The sequence below is a fragment of the Dromiciops gliroides genome, chromosome 3 (genome assembly GCF_019393635.1).
Source record: "Dromiciops gliroides isolate mDroGli1 chromosome 3, mDroGli1.pri, whole genome shotgun sequence".
Classification (NCBI taxonomy): Eukaryota; Metazoa; Chordata; class Mammalia; order Microbiotheria; family Microbiotheriidae; genus Dromiciops; species Dromiciops gliroides.
In genome coordinates this window covers 214,578,608-214,595,387 of record NC_057863.1, presented here as the reverse complement: position 1 = coordinate 214,595,387, position 16,780 = coordinate 214,578,608, and the positions used below count along the sequence as shown (strand labels likewise).

The 16,780-nt window shown below is 40.7% G+C and overlaps 1 protein-coding gene across 3 annotated transcripts in view; it reads right to left on the bottom strand.

Annotated features, from left to right (window-relative positions):
* Window positions 1-10,471, bottom strand: part of PHKA2 (phosphorylase kinase regulatory subunit alpha 2) — a 112,933-nt gene extending 102,462 nt beyond the window's left edge. For all 3 annotated transcript variants that reach the window (XM_043993243.1, XM_043993244.1, XM_043993245.1), the window contains exon 1: window positions 10,297-10,471. In XM_043993243.1, the coding sequence (XP_043849178.1) occupies window positions 10,297-10,374 (78 nt within the window). In that variant the 5' untranslated portion in view covers window positions 10,375-10,471. The remainder of the gene's footprint in view (window positions 1-10,296) is intronic.
* Window positions 10,472-16,780: the final 6,309 nt, after the last annotated feature.

The window sequence follows — 16,780 nt, the reverse complement described above, 5'->3', positions numbered from 1 at the left end:
AGAAGCCTTTAATCTGTGAGGGATTAGTTTTTATTGCTTGGGAATTAATTAGACAACAAAAGGTGATCCCAATTAGGGAAATAGGGAAGTAGAAATACAAATGAATAAAAACTTCCTTTACCACAAATAATTTTTTACCACAGCAGTTAGAACAATAATCCCTCCTGCAATTAGGGGAATTCTTGTTGCAGACAGGGCAGCACCTCTTACAAACAGAGGTATCAGAACCATTTCTCCTACATCCAGGTAAAAATCATCCCACAACAGAACAAAAATCTCAAAGAAATAGGAAGATCTCTGCAGTAGGTGGAAAATGCCCTCTATAAATGGAAAAAACAGCTGGATTCCTAAGCCTGATCAGTTTTTTGTTTCAAAAAAACCCCTTTTTTAAAAAAAGAAAACTAAGCACGAGAAATTGTTTTCTGTGGTCTAGCAAGCCAAATAAAAAAGGAAACAAAAACTAGTATTAAAAATATTTCTGGGACAGCTAGGTGGCGCAGTGGATAGAGCACCGGCCCTGGAGTCAGGAGTACTTGAGTTCAAATCCGGCGTCAGACTCTTAACACCTACTAGCTGTGTGACCCTGGGCAAGTCACTTAACCCCAATTGCCTCACTAAAAAAACCAAAACAAACCAAAACAAACAAACAAAACTATTTCTAACAGTCTGCAGTTCAAAAATTTGTCCTGTCTCAAAGGAGTAAAATTCTAGGAGCAGGAAAAGCTCCCAGTACAGGCAGATATGTGTATGGGGTGGGCCAGAGTTGGAATGTGACCTTGAGTTTACAGAGATGTAAACTATCTAAAGTAAATATAAACAGCAAAAGAAGCTCCAACCATCCCATTAGAAAACACGTACATGACCTTGGGCCATCCTGGCACTATGCTGTCTTTGTTCTGTTTCTATATAACACCCGACCTGGGATTGTTGTGGGGATCCACAATGTTACTTTGTTCTGCTTTAGCCCAGAATGACAAGGATCTTATGAGTAAAATCTTCCAATTAACTTAATTAACCTTAAAACAACATATTAATAACCAAACTGGTATCTTTCCCTGATATCTCAGTATTCTTTCAGGGGGTAGGCCACCCTACAATTGGTATAATTAGGGCAGAACTGCCTGTCCCTTATATTTGGCATAGTTGGTAGGATTGCCTGCCTTTTACAGTATGATAAGGAAACGCACAATTAAATTTTGTGTGTTCTGCAAGAAATTCAACTGATAAATTATTCTGGCCCAACTTTTGTACTTTTTATTACTGCATACTATAGAAAATAAGAGTAGCTATTGAAAAATTTCACTCAAATCAAATGATCTATAGGGTTCTGTTGGGAGCCTCTGTCCAAAGAGTCTTTCCCACAGATCCTGAAGGGGCTCTCTTCTCTCTATCCTGGTCTGGCTTCTGCCTCTCCTGTGTCTCCATCCACTTACTCTCCTGCTATCCAGGGGGATTTAATCTCAAAAAATTGAGGGGCAACCTACTGGTATTTTCCCCCTCCAAGAAAGGGTAACTCTATTAGGCAGTATCAGCCTTTCAGTCTCTGACCTTTTCATATGGAGAGGAGAAACCCCTAAATTTGAAGACCCCACAGGTGTTAGAACCCAATTTCAAGACATATTTGGGGGTCATAACTCTACCTGGGGAGATGTGACAGGTTTAATGGAAACCTTACTCGCCCCAGGAGAAAGAATTGCCATCATCGAAGCTGGTGCAGCACCTTAAAGACAAGGGAGTCATCCAAATTGGCAGTTATGAGACTCATCCTAGGACCCTAAGAACCCTAGCCAATTTGAAGGGTAGAGACTAGCTACCTGGAGGAATGGAGGCTTGCACCATCCTTTCTAATAACTGGAGTAAGCTTCAAGGGATCTTTTTTGTTTTGTTTTGTTTTTGTTTTGGGGTTTTTTTTGCAGGGCAATGAGGGTTAAATGACTTGCCTAGGGTCACACAGCTAGTAAGTGTCAAGTGTCTGAGGCAGGATTTGAACTCAGGTCCTTCTGAATCCAAGGCCAGTGCTTTATCCACTGCACCACCTAGTTGCCCCCTTCAAGAGATCTTTTAAAGAAGAAAATGAAAACTGTGTAACACTTTTGTGACAAGCTGTGCAAAGGTACAAGACTGGATCCAATTAATCAAAAGGATGCTAGGATTCTTCATTTAGCCTTTATTAGCCAATCTATTCCTGAAGTACGGGATTATTTCCAAAAGAGTTGCCCAGGTTGTCATGAGAAGAATATCGGTGAGCTAAAAATATTGCTCAGCATGTTTATGAAGGGAGAGCCAAGCTAAAGGGTGATGATAAAGTGGAACCTGAGCAGACAGCTCAGGCACTCTGGGCTGTTGCTCCAATAGCTCTGTTTCCAGTTCCTTTAAACCAATCACAGAACCACAAACTGCCAAGGGCCACATGATTGCAGAGAACAGAAAAAGGAAGCTTTTGAACTCTAATAAGAGAGAGGCTCAGTGAAAAGCTACAGCATGAAGGTGCAGGGGAAGAGCAGGGACCAAAGCTCTCGGGAAAATCTTTCTGTTTGCCTTAGTCCTGAAGTCCTTGTCCCAGCCATTCCAGTCTTTGCCTCTTTCCACACCCAGGAACCAAAAGTTACTTTTAAAGTTGGGGATACATTTTATGACTGGTAGACACTGGACCTTCCCTTTCGATAGTAAATAAAAAGCCAGACCCAACTTGCAATCCTATTGGGTCTCACTTAATAATAAGAGTCTCTGGGGAAAAGTAGATCTTTTCCCAAACTGTCCCCTCAAAAGGTTACCCATAAGTCCACTCTGTCAAACAATCCTTTTTATGGATGCCTGATGCCACTGTTAATTTGCTAGGACGAGTTCTCTTTTGCAAATTGAAAGCTACTATTTCATGTCTTCCCAATGGTCCTCTGTCTTTACATCTCCCATAGAACTCTTTCTCCCTATTTTCTAAGCTGACAGAGATTCACAATAGTCAGAAGGTTGATTTCCCTACTTTTCAGGACAATTTTAAAGAATTGTTTCCCATCATCAACAAAGAGGATCTCCTCCCTATATAAAAAATTTAACAAGTTCTCAGAGGGCAGCTCAGCCATTCCATCTGATATTCCTGATTCTTTATGAGCCACTTTATCCTCAGATGGTGGCTTGTTAAAATCAGCTGTTCTTATCACTATAAAAAACTAAGGGAGGACCCTCACCATCTGTTCCTCAATACTTTGTCAAGAAAGGCTATTCACCTATTATTGACTCTCTCACAGAAAAGGGATTATTATTATCTCTTTGTAATACTCCTATTTTGCCTGTTAAAAAATAACTCTAAATTAGGACCCGATGGGAAACCTATTTATCTCTTTGTAGAAGATTTAGGAGGGCATCTAGATAGCACAGTAGATTGAGTGCTGGGTTTGAAGTCAGGAAGCTTTACTTTTGTGAGTTCAAATCTGGCCCAGACACTTTCTAGCTCTGTGACCCTGGGCAAGTCACTTAACCCTGTCTGCCTGTTTCCTCATCTGTAAAATGAGCTGGGGAAGGAAATGGCAAACCACCCCAGTAGTTTTGCCAAGAATACTCTGAATGGGGTCACAAAGACTTAGACAATATTGAAAAGAAATAAACAACAATAAGAACAATAAGATTTATGGTCTGTTAATACTTAATGTTATAACTAGGTACTCCATAGTACAAAATCCCGACACTATTGTTTCTTTGGTTCCTTGTAAGGCTACCTGCTTTATGGTGTTAGATTTGTGTTCAACTTTTTTTTTTTTAATATTCTCATTCATCCAGACTACTGTTTGCTCTTACCTAGGACACACACTGGGCTTGGACTCACCTCAAGGGTAGGTAGAAAGCCCTACCCTATTTGTTCAGATTCTAAGGCAAAACTTAGCTTCCATAACCTTCAGTGGCTCCACTTCAGTTCATTGAAGCTGCACCCAATGTTGAAATCTGCCAAGGTGACAGTTGCCATTTCCTTCTCCAACTAGATGTCAGGGGTCCCAAAGAATCCAGATAAAAGGTATAGCAGTGCTTCCCACAGGTCAAGTATTTTGATTTCATTTTGTCTAGGGGTTCTCACTGTTTCTCCTAAATGACTACAAACTCTTCCCCAGAAGACTAAGAAGAAACTCTGTGCCATTGTGGGAGCAGGAGGATGCTGTCATCATCTTTCAGTGAGATTACTAAACCCTTAGCCAAACAAAACTAACCAAAGCCTGTTCCAGAACCTTTGAAGTTTAACCTAGAACACCTAACTTGCTCTAGCAGACCTCAAGAGAGCATTGTTACTGGCTCTCATCTTGGGAATTCCAGACTACAGTAAGGGGGGTGGCCTCTGGGGTCTTCACTCAATCCCTTGGGCTGTCTCCTTGCCATGACATATTACTCTATCCAGTTTGCTGCTCTTTCAGCCAGCACTCCACCCTGCCTGTGGACTGTGGCTACCACTGCCGCTGAGTGGAAAAGGCATGTGATGTGGTATTTAGGAGCTCTGCCTGTGGTATAGTGCCCCATGAGGTTGAAGCTCTTTTGGTAAGACATAGTATGCAAGCCTTTTCAGATCAGAGACTAGGTAGGTATGAAGTGACTTTAAAGTGGTGCTCCATTCTTTTTTTTTTTTTTTTGCGGGGCAATGGGGGTTAAGTGACTTGCCCAGGGTCACACAGCTAGTAAGTGTCGTGTCTGAGGCTGGATTTGAACTCAGGTACTCCTGAATCCAGGGCCGGTGCTTTATCCACTGCCCAAGTGTGCCATCCTGCTAAAGGACAAAGGGCAACCATCTATATTAACACTATGCTTTTGAAGTCTGCCATCCTGTTGGGGTGATCTGGTTACAAAGGAATTTTCTGACATCTGACAGCAAGGTCCTTATTTAATGCTGATTACAACAAGAAACTTTCATCTGCCCTGCAACTTCCAAACTCACTTGCCATTGTTCCTTGCTCTGCCCATACCAAAAGAACCTATCCATTTCAAGAGGAAACAGCTGTTCTAATGCTGGCACTAAGCTGGCTGCTTTAGAAGGCCCTACAATACATGTGCTCCATCTTTTCTCTTCACCTAATGACCTTTCTCTCATCTGTAATGATGCTGAGATCAAAAAGTGGAAACGTTATAAGGCAAAATGAGTCTCTGAGTTCTGGGTGACTGTGGAAGGTAAGCTACTCCTCCCCCAGAGCTTCTATTCACCAGGTATGCCTTTTTGTTCATGGGGGGGGGCACTTTGGCATGCAGGGACTAATAAATACAAGTAATAAAGTATGTGAGTTGCCCCAAGCATCACCAAAGTTGTAGCTTGAATCTGTGCTACTCATTCAACTTGTCAAGCATTCAACCAACATACTTTTCAAGCCACAGCTTTTGATAGTTGCTCTCTAGCTTATGCCCATTTGAGTATTTACAAACTGCTTATATTACATTTGCCTAAAGCTGGCCACTATAAGGTATGTCTTGTTACTGTTGATAAACTTACTCAGTAGGTTGAGGCTTTCCCTGGTTTTAAAACCAAAGGAGCATTTGTTGTTCTTTAGCAACGGCAGACCTGCAGAACCACTTGGCCTCATAGCTGTTTCTGGGGGAGTCTGTGCTCTTACTAATCAATCCTGGTGTTCTTACATTAATAGGTCAGAGGAAATCGTTACAAATATTCATGAGCTTCAACATATTATAAATGACACCCAGCAAATTGTGAAAGAATCCCATGGATCACTTAATGATAGCTCCTGGTTTTCTTCAGTATTTTCCTGGCCAAGAGGAAGAGGCATACTAAGTACCGCAGTTAAATATACTTTCCTGGCCACAGGCCTTGTCATTATCTTTTGGCTTCATATGAACTGTTCTATTGCCTGTAGTACTAGGTTTTTCTCTAAAACTGACTCCTAGAGATCCATGGTATTGATGAACAAATAGCCTTGCAAGGATGAATTAAAGCCTTTTACCCACTGTTTGTTTTCTTCTGCAATCTTTGCTTCTGCTTTACTCATCATTACAGTATCATAGACACATATGATTTTTACTATACTTTGATCTATATATAACTTTAGTAACTAACTTTTGTAACTAAGTGATACAAGAGAGGCATGGCCTTCTAAGAATCAAAGGGGGGAATTGTGAAATTGAAAACTGACTTTTAATTCTATTTTGTTAAGATTTAATCAAGCTACATTTAGTATTCCCCTTTGCTATAAATTTTATACAGGTAACTTCTTATCTTGTAACTAGTACCTCCACCCCGAATCTCCCCCTTTTGTAGCTTTACCTATAACTAACATGCCAGTGTTTAACTTTAAGGTCAATTTTGTTCAATTAAAGCTGCTTCAGACTAATCCCCTCACCTAAGGACTACTCCCACTGCCTGAAAACTAATCTCATCTTCCAAGGATGTTATAATGGGGAGGAGCTGAGATGACACTATTCACACCTTCTCACTGAAAAAGTCTATTAACTTTGTCAACTGACCCCAATCATCTATTTTGTTTGTAGTTTAGGGAGTTTCAGAAGGGGAGGTCCAAACAACCATACTATCAAACTGAAACAGGGTGGTTTTTTTTTTTTTAATGTTTCTGGCCAATCGAAACAAGACACAGCTATGTTGCTTGAGACTTTGCCGTCATCCTGTTAATTACCATAAAAGCCTCTGCCCTGCCTCACTTATGGACTGAGGAATCACTGGCCCCATTTATTGACTACTGCTAGCCTTGCTAATAAACTGATCATACTTTTTTTGGTGGGTCAATGAGGGTTAAGTGACTTGCCCAAGGTCACACAGCTAGTAAGTGTCAAGTGTCTGAGGTCACATTTGAACTCAGGTCCTCCTGAAACCAGGGCCAGTGCTTTATCCACTACACCACCTAGCTGCCTCCAAAATTAATCATATTTGGAACTTTGATGCCTCGGCCAGCTTTTATTCGTGACAGAATACTAGTTCAGGGATCAGAAGATTTGGGTTAGAATCCCACTCTTGACTCTTACTACCTGTATGACCTTGGGCAAATCACTTAATGTCTCCATGTATCAGTTATCTCTCCTTTAAAATGAGGGAGCTGGGGGCAGCTAGGTGGTGAAGTGGATAAAGCACTGGCCCTAGATTCAGGAGTACCTGAGTTCAAATCCAGCCTCAGACACCTGACACTAGCTGTGTGACCCTGGGCAAGTCACTTAACTCTCATTGCCCAGCAATAATAATAATAATAATAATGGAGCTGGACTACATCAGTCTGGTGAGACCTATGGATCCCTTCTCCAAATACCATTTTAAAATTAAAATACAAAGGATTATAAAAGTAACTAATTCTATTGAAATATAGTTTGTAAATAAGAAGACTATGATCATGTGAGATCTAGTGGTGGGTAATTATAACTATAATAATTTTGAAGTAGTGATGACTGAATGATATTTTGAGTTCTACAATAAATGTAATGTGATATGCTAAATTTCAGTGAGATATTTATGACATTAAAGATAAAATTTCTTCTTATCCAATTTCCCAGATCCCCTGAAATCTATGGTCCCCTTGGGGGTCTGTGGACCCCACACCACGAACTTCTGGACTAGATGATTCTACAATTTTTTTTTGGCCTAAACTGCTTGTCTTGACCACATTCTCATTCTACAACACGTAAATGGTACATCATGAATTCAGCTTTTGTACTTTGTTTAGTCTTTCAGTTATACCTGATTCTTTGTGACCCCATTTGGTGTTCTCTTGGCAAACATACTGGAGTGGTTTGCCATTTCCCTTTCCAGCTCACTTTACAGATGAGGAAACTGAAGCAAACAAGGTTAAGTGACTTGCTCAGCTTCACAAGCTAGTAAGTGTCTGAGGCAGCATTTAAACTCAGATTTTAGATTCTAGACCCAGCACTCTATTCACTGTGCCACCTATCTGCCCCATGAATTCAACACCTGAGTCCATAAAGAAAAATGAGTCTCAATCTTTTCGAGGACACAGGTGACACAGAAAAATAATACATAAAAATATATTTCTGAGAGTAGCAAATCACTTCTAGAGCTGGACAGACACACTGGTATCATTGTATTTCAAAGAACAAGGCTTTAAATTTCATGAAGGTCAGTGTCCCCTAGTTAGAGGCTTTACCATCATCAAGGGCAGTGGCTAATTGTACAGACTGTAGACTGATAGATTTCCTAGCATAAAAGTGCTTTGATTATTTTTCAAGCAAGTTGGGGAAATTCTCATTTAATGGGGGTATCAGAGAAGAGAGAGAGGTAAGAAGGAAAGCCTGGAAAATTCCTACTAAATCCCTGAAAACAAACAAATGAAAAAGCCCAGATTTGTAAAAGTTTGCTGTTCAAATATTCTGAACAGAAAAAAATTCCAACAACAAAACTCACCCTCATTTGTTTTATGAGACCATGGATGTTAGGCCCATAAGATGTCTCAATTCTGGGAAACAAAATTAACAGGAATAACTAAGCATCAATCAATAAGTATTAACAATCTTGCATGTAGTCAACAATTGGGCTGATTTCTGCCCTCAAGGACCTAACTAGAGACAGAAAATTAACATTTGTGAAGCAATTAGAAAATGAGTGAGTAATGAACTGTGCAGTAATGACTAACTTAAGGGCAGAGAAAGTCAGGGAATGAAGAGAACACAAAGAATAGGAACTGAAATAGAAGTTTTAATACTATTTGTCTGGCAAAGATACTTTCTACTCACATTTAGACAATAACTTCTGGCTTATGTTTTTGGAGCACTAAGCAAACAATTTTAACATAATCCCACTCCCCATTCTCTTGCATTCCAAGCCACCTATGAGAAAACAGAAACTTAGAAAGTTAAAAAAACACAACAAAACACCACTTAGCCAAGCCAAGATCCTGAATAGCTAGTACTAGTTATCAGGAAAATGACCTAAATTCTTTTCTTTCAAGGCAGTCTCAAATTGCACACTTCTGTTTCTTAAGAGACTCCCACAATAACAGTTATGTTGATAAGAGGCACAGAGTGCTAAAACCACTGTGCTTCCCCACTAGAAGAATAACATTTCAACACAAAGACGATGCAATTACTTATGTACTCAGTTATTTTCACATTGTCTCTCCTATTAGGAATGTTACCATCCTTGTGACTGGCAACTTTTTTTGCACTTTAGGTGTATCCTTGGTGCTTGGCATACTGCCTGGAGCATAGTAATGGATTAATCAAAGTATGTTGGCTGACTAGTGGGGTGACTCCTATGATCACAAACTTACCAATCAATCATTCAACAATTACTTATCAGGCTCTGGTCACTGACCCACCAGTCAGTACTTCTGACTATGTGCCGGGTACTAGGTGCTGGGAATACAAGTACAAAGAATGAAAACAAGACTTGCTCCCAAGGAGGTGATATTCTAATGGGGGATGCATGTGTCTGTATATACAAAACAGCATAAATATAAAGTTAATAAGTACATACATACATATATGTATATACACATATATACACATATACACACATGTGTGTATGTGTATATGTATATCTATAAATACGGACAAAGGAGGAGGAGGGGGGAAAAGAGATGTCTGGAGGAAGGAAAAGGGGAGAGGGCAAGGGGAAAGAGGAGGGACAAGAGAGAGACTGGGAAACAGAAAGTGGGGGGATAGACTAGAGTAAAGGGGGAAGGGAGGGAGAGGAGATAGGACGGGGGAAAGGAAGGAAAAGGGGAGAGAGGGACAGAGACACTAGAGAAAGAGAGAAAAAGGTGTAAAGTGTGTGTTGGGGGGGAGAGTGCAGTGGAAAGGGGGAGAAAGGGAGAGAGGGAAGGGGAGACAAAAAAAGAGACAAAAGAGAAAAGGGAAAGTGAGAAGAGAGGAAGGGGAGACAACCAGAGAGAGCCCAAAGGGGGGTGGGGCATAGAACCGTTATCTACTGGGCTGAAAGCGCTCTTACACCCCCATAACCGAACGCCAGGAGTTCAGTGTCATACTACAGACCCCTCAGCCAGTCCGCTTGGCCCCGGCCCCTGAGGGCACAGTCACTTCCGGGAGTGAGGTTGGGGGTGCCCCCCAGCCTCGGCTTGGGCCGTACCCCAATGCTCTGCGGGGAGGGGAAGCAAACGCTCCCCCTTCGGGTCACAGACCTGGACGCCAGGGCCAGGCCCAGGCCCGAACGGGTTGGGGCGTGGAGGGGGTCTTCCCGGTGCCAGGCCAGCGCAGAGCTCGGCTCCCCTCCTGCTTCCCCCCGCCTCCTGGGTGGGCCTCCCCTAAACCCGAGCCGCGGCAGGCGAGCCTCCAGGGAAGCCGCCCAGCGGCGCCGCGGGGGGTGGGGTGGGGGTGGGGCGCGGCGGGTTCTGCACCCACCTGGTAACACAGAATAGTCTTTTGGACCAGCCGGGCGTACCCGTCCAAACGGACTCCCGAGTTGCTCCTGCTCCTCATCTCTGAGATCGCCCCCCACCCCCAGCCCTCGGGCTAGGAGAACGCCGGAGCACGCGCGCGCGCGCGAGGACCCGGGGGAGGGAGAGAGGGAGGAAGGACTTGCGCCGCCGCGCGTGCCCCAGGAGCCGGCGCTGCGCACGGGCGCGCGCGCGCGCCCCCGGCTCCATTCATACCTCGGGCTCGCGGCCCCGGCTGGGACTGGCTGCCTACTGTTACGGTTGGTTCCAACATAAAGAGCAGCTGTCAACCATCGAGCCATTGGCAAATTATTAAAAAAAATAATAATAATAATAACCCCCTTTTATATATGGGCAGGTGGTGGTGGTGGGTAATAATAACTAGCGTGTATATCATCTGCAGAACACTTTACCTGTGCGAGCTCATTTGCATCTCACCACAACCCTGTAAGGCGAGCATTGTCATCATCCCAATTTTACAGATGGGGAAACCGAGGCTTAGAGAGAATCAGACATTTAGTATATGCCTGAACGGAGATTTGAACTCGAGTCGATTCCTGACTCCAAAGTCCAGCGCTCTAGCCACTGCGACACCTCCTATAAAGAAAGGGAGGGGAGGGGTTGTTTAAATTATAATGGCAAACCTTTTTGGACATTGCCAGTGTGGTTTTGCTTCAGTTTTACAGAGATTTATTTCTTTTTTCTTTCTCGGTAGGAGAGGGAGAGACAATAAAAACTGGCTAATTAAAAACAAGGTGGTTTTGTTTTTGTTTTGTTTTGTTTTGTTTTTAAGTGGGAAAAAGGGATGAATGCAAAAACTTGATCTTGGATCCAAGCAGGCTGCTGTTGCGGGGTCCAGAGCAGCCAATTCCCTCAGATAAAGGGCAGCATATTGGGATGGTCGCAGGTTGCTGCAGCGCTCACAAGGAGCTCTCTGTCCAAGCTGCCCCACCAAGGAAAAAAGTCCCTTCGACCTAGTTTAGAACAGACCGATTTGTTAACAAGTCTGTCTCTCAAGTAATCCCCAAATTCTCCATCCTCTCCCACAAAAACTCTTCTTTTCCATTCTCCTCCCCCACCCCCACCCCCCAAAAAAGGAGGAAGGGAGGGATCTTTGGAGGCCCAGCCGGGGAGGGCAACCAAAAACGGAGAATGGGTCAAAACAAAACGCGGGGCCGATCACTTCCCAGAATCCGACCTCCCATAGGGTGTCGTGAATGGCTAGAAGCTACCTAAGGTTCAAACTGAGTAGGGGGATAGAGGAGGAGAACAAGGTGGAGCAGTGGCATTAGTGTTCTGGGTGGCCAAGGCAGTATGTATAGCACCTGCAGTATGCATCCATTGCAGCTTCTCTTTTTACCCCAGTGTTGCAAACTTTTCCGAACAGATTTCCCCTTAAGGGTGGGAGGGAGAAGTGACTGGGTAAATTACCGCCCTACGGAATCTCCTGCCGGGTCATGTAACCTGCTGGGGAAGGGGAAGGATTCTGCATACCAGGAGCTCTTTGGTATTTCTTAGAAGAAAGGGTGATACTATCTTTTACAACAGGTTAGTTGTACTGGAAGCCCTATAAAATCTCGCAAACAAGGGAAGTATATTCCAGAGTCCAAGGAGTCACTGAATGCTACATTTGCATAGTCCGCTATCATCTCCAAATCAGGATTTCTCCACAGAATAGGGAACTAATAGAGAATTCGCCTCTTGATTTCCTAATTTCTTTCAATATTTCCAATGTACTCAAGTCTGAACGTGGAAGTCACCCTTGACTTCTCCCTCACTCCTAACACCTAATCCTAGAATAAATGTGGGTGTATGAGGTTCATGGGGGAAAAGGATGGACTTTGGTCTCAGATTTAGCAAGTAAAGAAAAATCAAAATTCGAATAGGACGAACAGTCTTTTGTTTCTTTTTATATCCCCTGCACTTAGCACAGTACCCAGCAAGAAATAATTATTGACTGAGAAATATATAAACAAGAACCATTCCTTAATAAATAAGAGGATATGAATAGGAAATTCTCAAATAAAAAAAAGCAAACTATCAAAAGCCATATGAAAAGAATGCTGCAAATCAGTAATTAAATTAAACAGACTCTGAAATTCATCCTCAACACCTCACACTTATCAGATTGGCAAAGTTGATAAAAATGGGAAATGACAGTTTTTGGAAGAACTGTGGGAGAAGTTCACTAATACATTACTGGTGGAGGAGTCATAAAATAGTCCAATCATTCTGAAAAGCAATTGGGCACTATACGGAAAAATAAAATCATTATGCTGCGTATATCCCAAAGAGATCAAAGAAAGAGGGAAAATATTTATAACAGTAGTTTCTACTGTAACAAAAAACTGGAAATAAAATAAATGCCCGTCAATTGAGGAATGGCTGTGTAAATTATGGTAAAGGAATGCAATGAAATATTAGTGTGCTATAAGAAATGAAGAAACAATTTTTGAGAAATCTGGGAAAATTTGTACATATAAGTTGATGTGAACTGAGCAGAACCCGAGAACAATTTGTATAACATTGTAAAGAAAGTTTTAAAATAACTCTTTGTAAAACTTCGATTTAATTGTTTTCAATAATGATGAACCATGATTCCAAAGGAAAGATAAGGATATATACTAAGCACCTCGTGACAAAATCGATATAGGTAAGAATGGGACCTGGAACATCTAGGTGGCATAGTGGATAGAGTGTCAAGCCTGGAGACAGGTAGACATCTTCCTGAGTTCAAATTTGGCACAGTTACTAGCTGTGACCCTGGGCAAGTCACTGAACCTATTAGCCTCAGTTTCGTCATCTGTAAAATGAGCTGGAGAAGGAAATGACAAACCACTCCAGTATCTTTGCCAAGAAAACCTCAAATGGGGTCATAAAGAATCAGATATGACTGAACAACAAAAAAGAATAACACATTTTTCTGACGTGAATATGGGGATTTATTTTGTTTGACTATGAACAGTTGTTATTAGAGTTTTGTTTTTCTTTTTTCAGTTTGTGGATCGTGATTTTGAGAGGGAGAATAGAGTTGACAAAAAGAAAGAAAGAAAAGGTATTGAAGTAATGAAATTAATTAATTAATTATTTAATTATTTTGCGGGGCCATGAGGGTCAAGTGACTTGCCCAGGGTCACACAGCTAGTAAGTGTCAAGTGTCTGAGGCTGGATTTGAACTCAGGTCCTCCTGAATCCAAGGTCAGTGCTTTATCCACTGTGCCACCTAGCTGCCCTCTATTGAAGTAATTTTTAAAAATTCACAGAAAAAAAAATCCAAACAGAATGAAGGTTAGAAAGAAGCAGAGACAAGGCAGAAGAGCTTTAAATATTACGTATTGAATTTTTTTATATGTTTAAAAGGAAAAAGCAAGCTATATATAACCAAGATTGATGATTTCATGTAAAATCCTCTTTTTTTCTGAAAATACTCATTTTATATGGTGTCTTTTGAATTCAAAAGAAAATAAGGAAATAAGAAAAAATAAATAGACAAAAGGACAGATTCAGAAAAACCCAACATGTATGAACTGATATAGAATGAAATGAACAGATTCAAAAGAATAATTTATTAAGTGACCACAACTTTATAAAGAAAATAACTCTAAAAATTTTAAGAATTCTGACCAAGGCAATGACTGGTCATTACTCAAGAAGAATGATGAAGATATGCTTTTGAACTAAAAGGAAGAATGAGACATTTTCAGAAACAACCAGGGATATGCTAAAATCAACCAGAACCAGCTCTCAAAAAGATTATTAAATTTTCAGTGTAAGCATTTACACCTTGGAAATCAGCAAATGCTAAAAATCAGGGCTTTATTAAGCATTTACCAGGACATCCTTGGACATACCCAATGTATGAATTTGTTTTTTGTGATTATATTTATTTGTTACAAGGTAGGAATGATAATGATAGCACTTTATTTTTAAAAAGAAAGGAAAGTGGGGGAAAACCATCAGTAAATCATTAAGGTGTATACATAAGAGAACAGAAGGAAGAAGGCTCACAAAGAAAACTGTTGAAATAACAATTGTAAACAAAATACACAAAAACATCTGTAGGTAGTGGAGATTCAGTTTCATATATGATCTTCTATTTCTGTTCTTTGAATATGGAAATATTCATCTGTTAATGCTTGTCAAGTACATAATGATGTAGATAGGAGAAAAAAAAAGGGGTTAACAGAAAAACCTAAGACCCAAGCTCTAATTCAGATATAGCTCTAAGAGGGATTCAGACCCCAGTTAATGGATAACAAGTCAGGATGCTAGGTTCTGTTACCCACATAAATCAGTACCCATAATGGTAACATAAAGGGGCAGGTTATATAACAATCATACACTGACAAGCTATAGAAATTCAAACTAGAAATAAATGAAAAATGAAGATGTTTTGAAACTAAGCATGGGAATCAGAAAGAGACATGCACAGAAAAGGCCAAATTTGTCCCCAGATTCACCTTATGACGTGTAAAACCCCAAAACACACCTCCACAGAAGAAAGGTACCCGCCTCAGGGGTTGGCTTAGGACCCCAGGAACTCCAAATTAGGATAGGCCCTCCCCCATACCTCCCTAAGGTGGAGATTATTATAATGAGACTGATAATCAATTTATCCGTACTATAAATATAACTGTCTTTCACTATTCGAGAGATACCTTTCTGCTTTTCTTGTTCTTTCCCTGTGATCACTCACAGTATTGCAATAAAACTTGGGAAACGGAGTCACTGAGTCTTGTCATTCTTTTGGGACAACGCACGATTAATTTGACCCTAATTCCATCCCACATCAATAATAATAATGAATAGGAAAAAATTCTTTATAAAACATGATTAAAAAGAAGTCTACAAAGAGTCAATTTTCCAAGGTATATTCAAGAACTTTATAAATATGTTGCCAGGGTTGTTGAATGCCAGGATCTCAATGACTCTGGAGGATCTTCTCTAGGAAGCAAAGAGACTGGGGAAGACCTCTCCTGAATTACAAAGACCTCTCCTGAAGTCAGAGGACTTTCCCAGGATGACAGAGGATCCTGGGACTAAACTATTTATAGATATTAGAAGAGAGCTCAGTTTTGGAGTTCCAGTACCCTTGAAGAATATATTTCTACCAAAGTTCGGGGTATGCAGTTACCTGAGAGTAGCAAGTAAATGATCTGCCAAACCTAGAGAATGAGAAGTCAGAGGAGGGAGTGGTGGCACAGTGGACTGGGGCTAAGAGACCAAGGTTTAATGGACAATTTAAGCAGCTGGTGAAAGTGAAGTCTTTCTTCCTTTTTTTCTAGAGAGCAGTGCTAGAGAAATTTCCATATCATAATTTAAATCTCAATTGCTTGCTTCAGACATCTCCGTAGATCTGCTAGGAGGAAAATATAGACGGGAAGAACAAAAGTGATAGAAACATCTGCTTATCTGAATTTTTACTAGTCTAGTCAATTTTGCTAATACGGCCATTAACAATGAGTTTATCTAATCCAATTCACAATTGAGAGAGTGGAAGCCAGCCCTGGGGAAAAGAGTTTTGCCTGTTTATTCTGAAAATATTCCAGAGCATAACTACTCAACTGCATTTGAACCCAGAAGGAGAGAATATTTAATAAGTAGAGATAATGGAGAGGAATGGAGGATATTTAGGTCATCTCTGAGTGTACCTGAAAGGCCTTGTAACACACACACACACACACACACACACACACACACGTCTATACAATTACAAAATATTCTTTAAGTAAATAAAGAAGGACTTATTTTTCAATGAAGGGATATTCAAAGCTATTGAGTAGGTCACACCAAAATAATTTAAATGATAGTGCACAAATATAGAACTATAACAATCAAACTAACAGGCATTCTTTTTTTTTTTTTTTTGGTGAGGCAATTGGGGTTAAGTGACTTGTCCAGGGTCACACAGCTAGTAAGTATTAAGTGCCTGAGGCCAGATTTGAACTCAGGTACTCCTGACTCCAGGGCCAGTGCTCTATCCACTGCGCCACCTAGCTGCCCCCAGGCATTCTTTATAGAGCTAAACAAATAGGAAATAGGAAAATTCATTTTAAGGAATGAAAACCCTAGGATCCCAAGGTAAAAAAAAAAAAAAGTGAGAAACAAAGGGAAATACAACTTTGAGACCTCAAATTCTACCATAAAGCAGTAATCATCAAACTTAGTCTTAGCTAAAAAAATGTAAAAGTAGATCAAACTAGATGAGTAAAAATCAATATTAATTGAATTCAGTAATTCAAGATCATATAAGACAATGCTACAACTGATGTGGGATGGAATTTGGGGTCAAATTGATTGTCCCAAAAGAATTACAAGACTCAGTGACTCAGTTTCCCAAATTTTATTGCAATGCTGTGAGTGACCACAGGGAGAGAACCAGAAAAGTGTAAAGGTATCTCTCAAATGAAAGAAAAGACAGTTATATTTATAGTATAAATAAATTGATT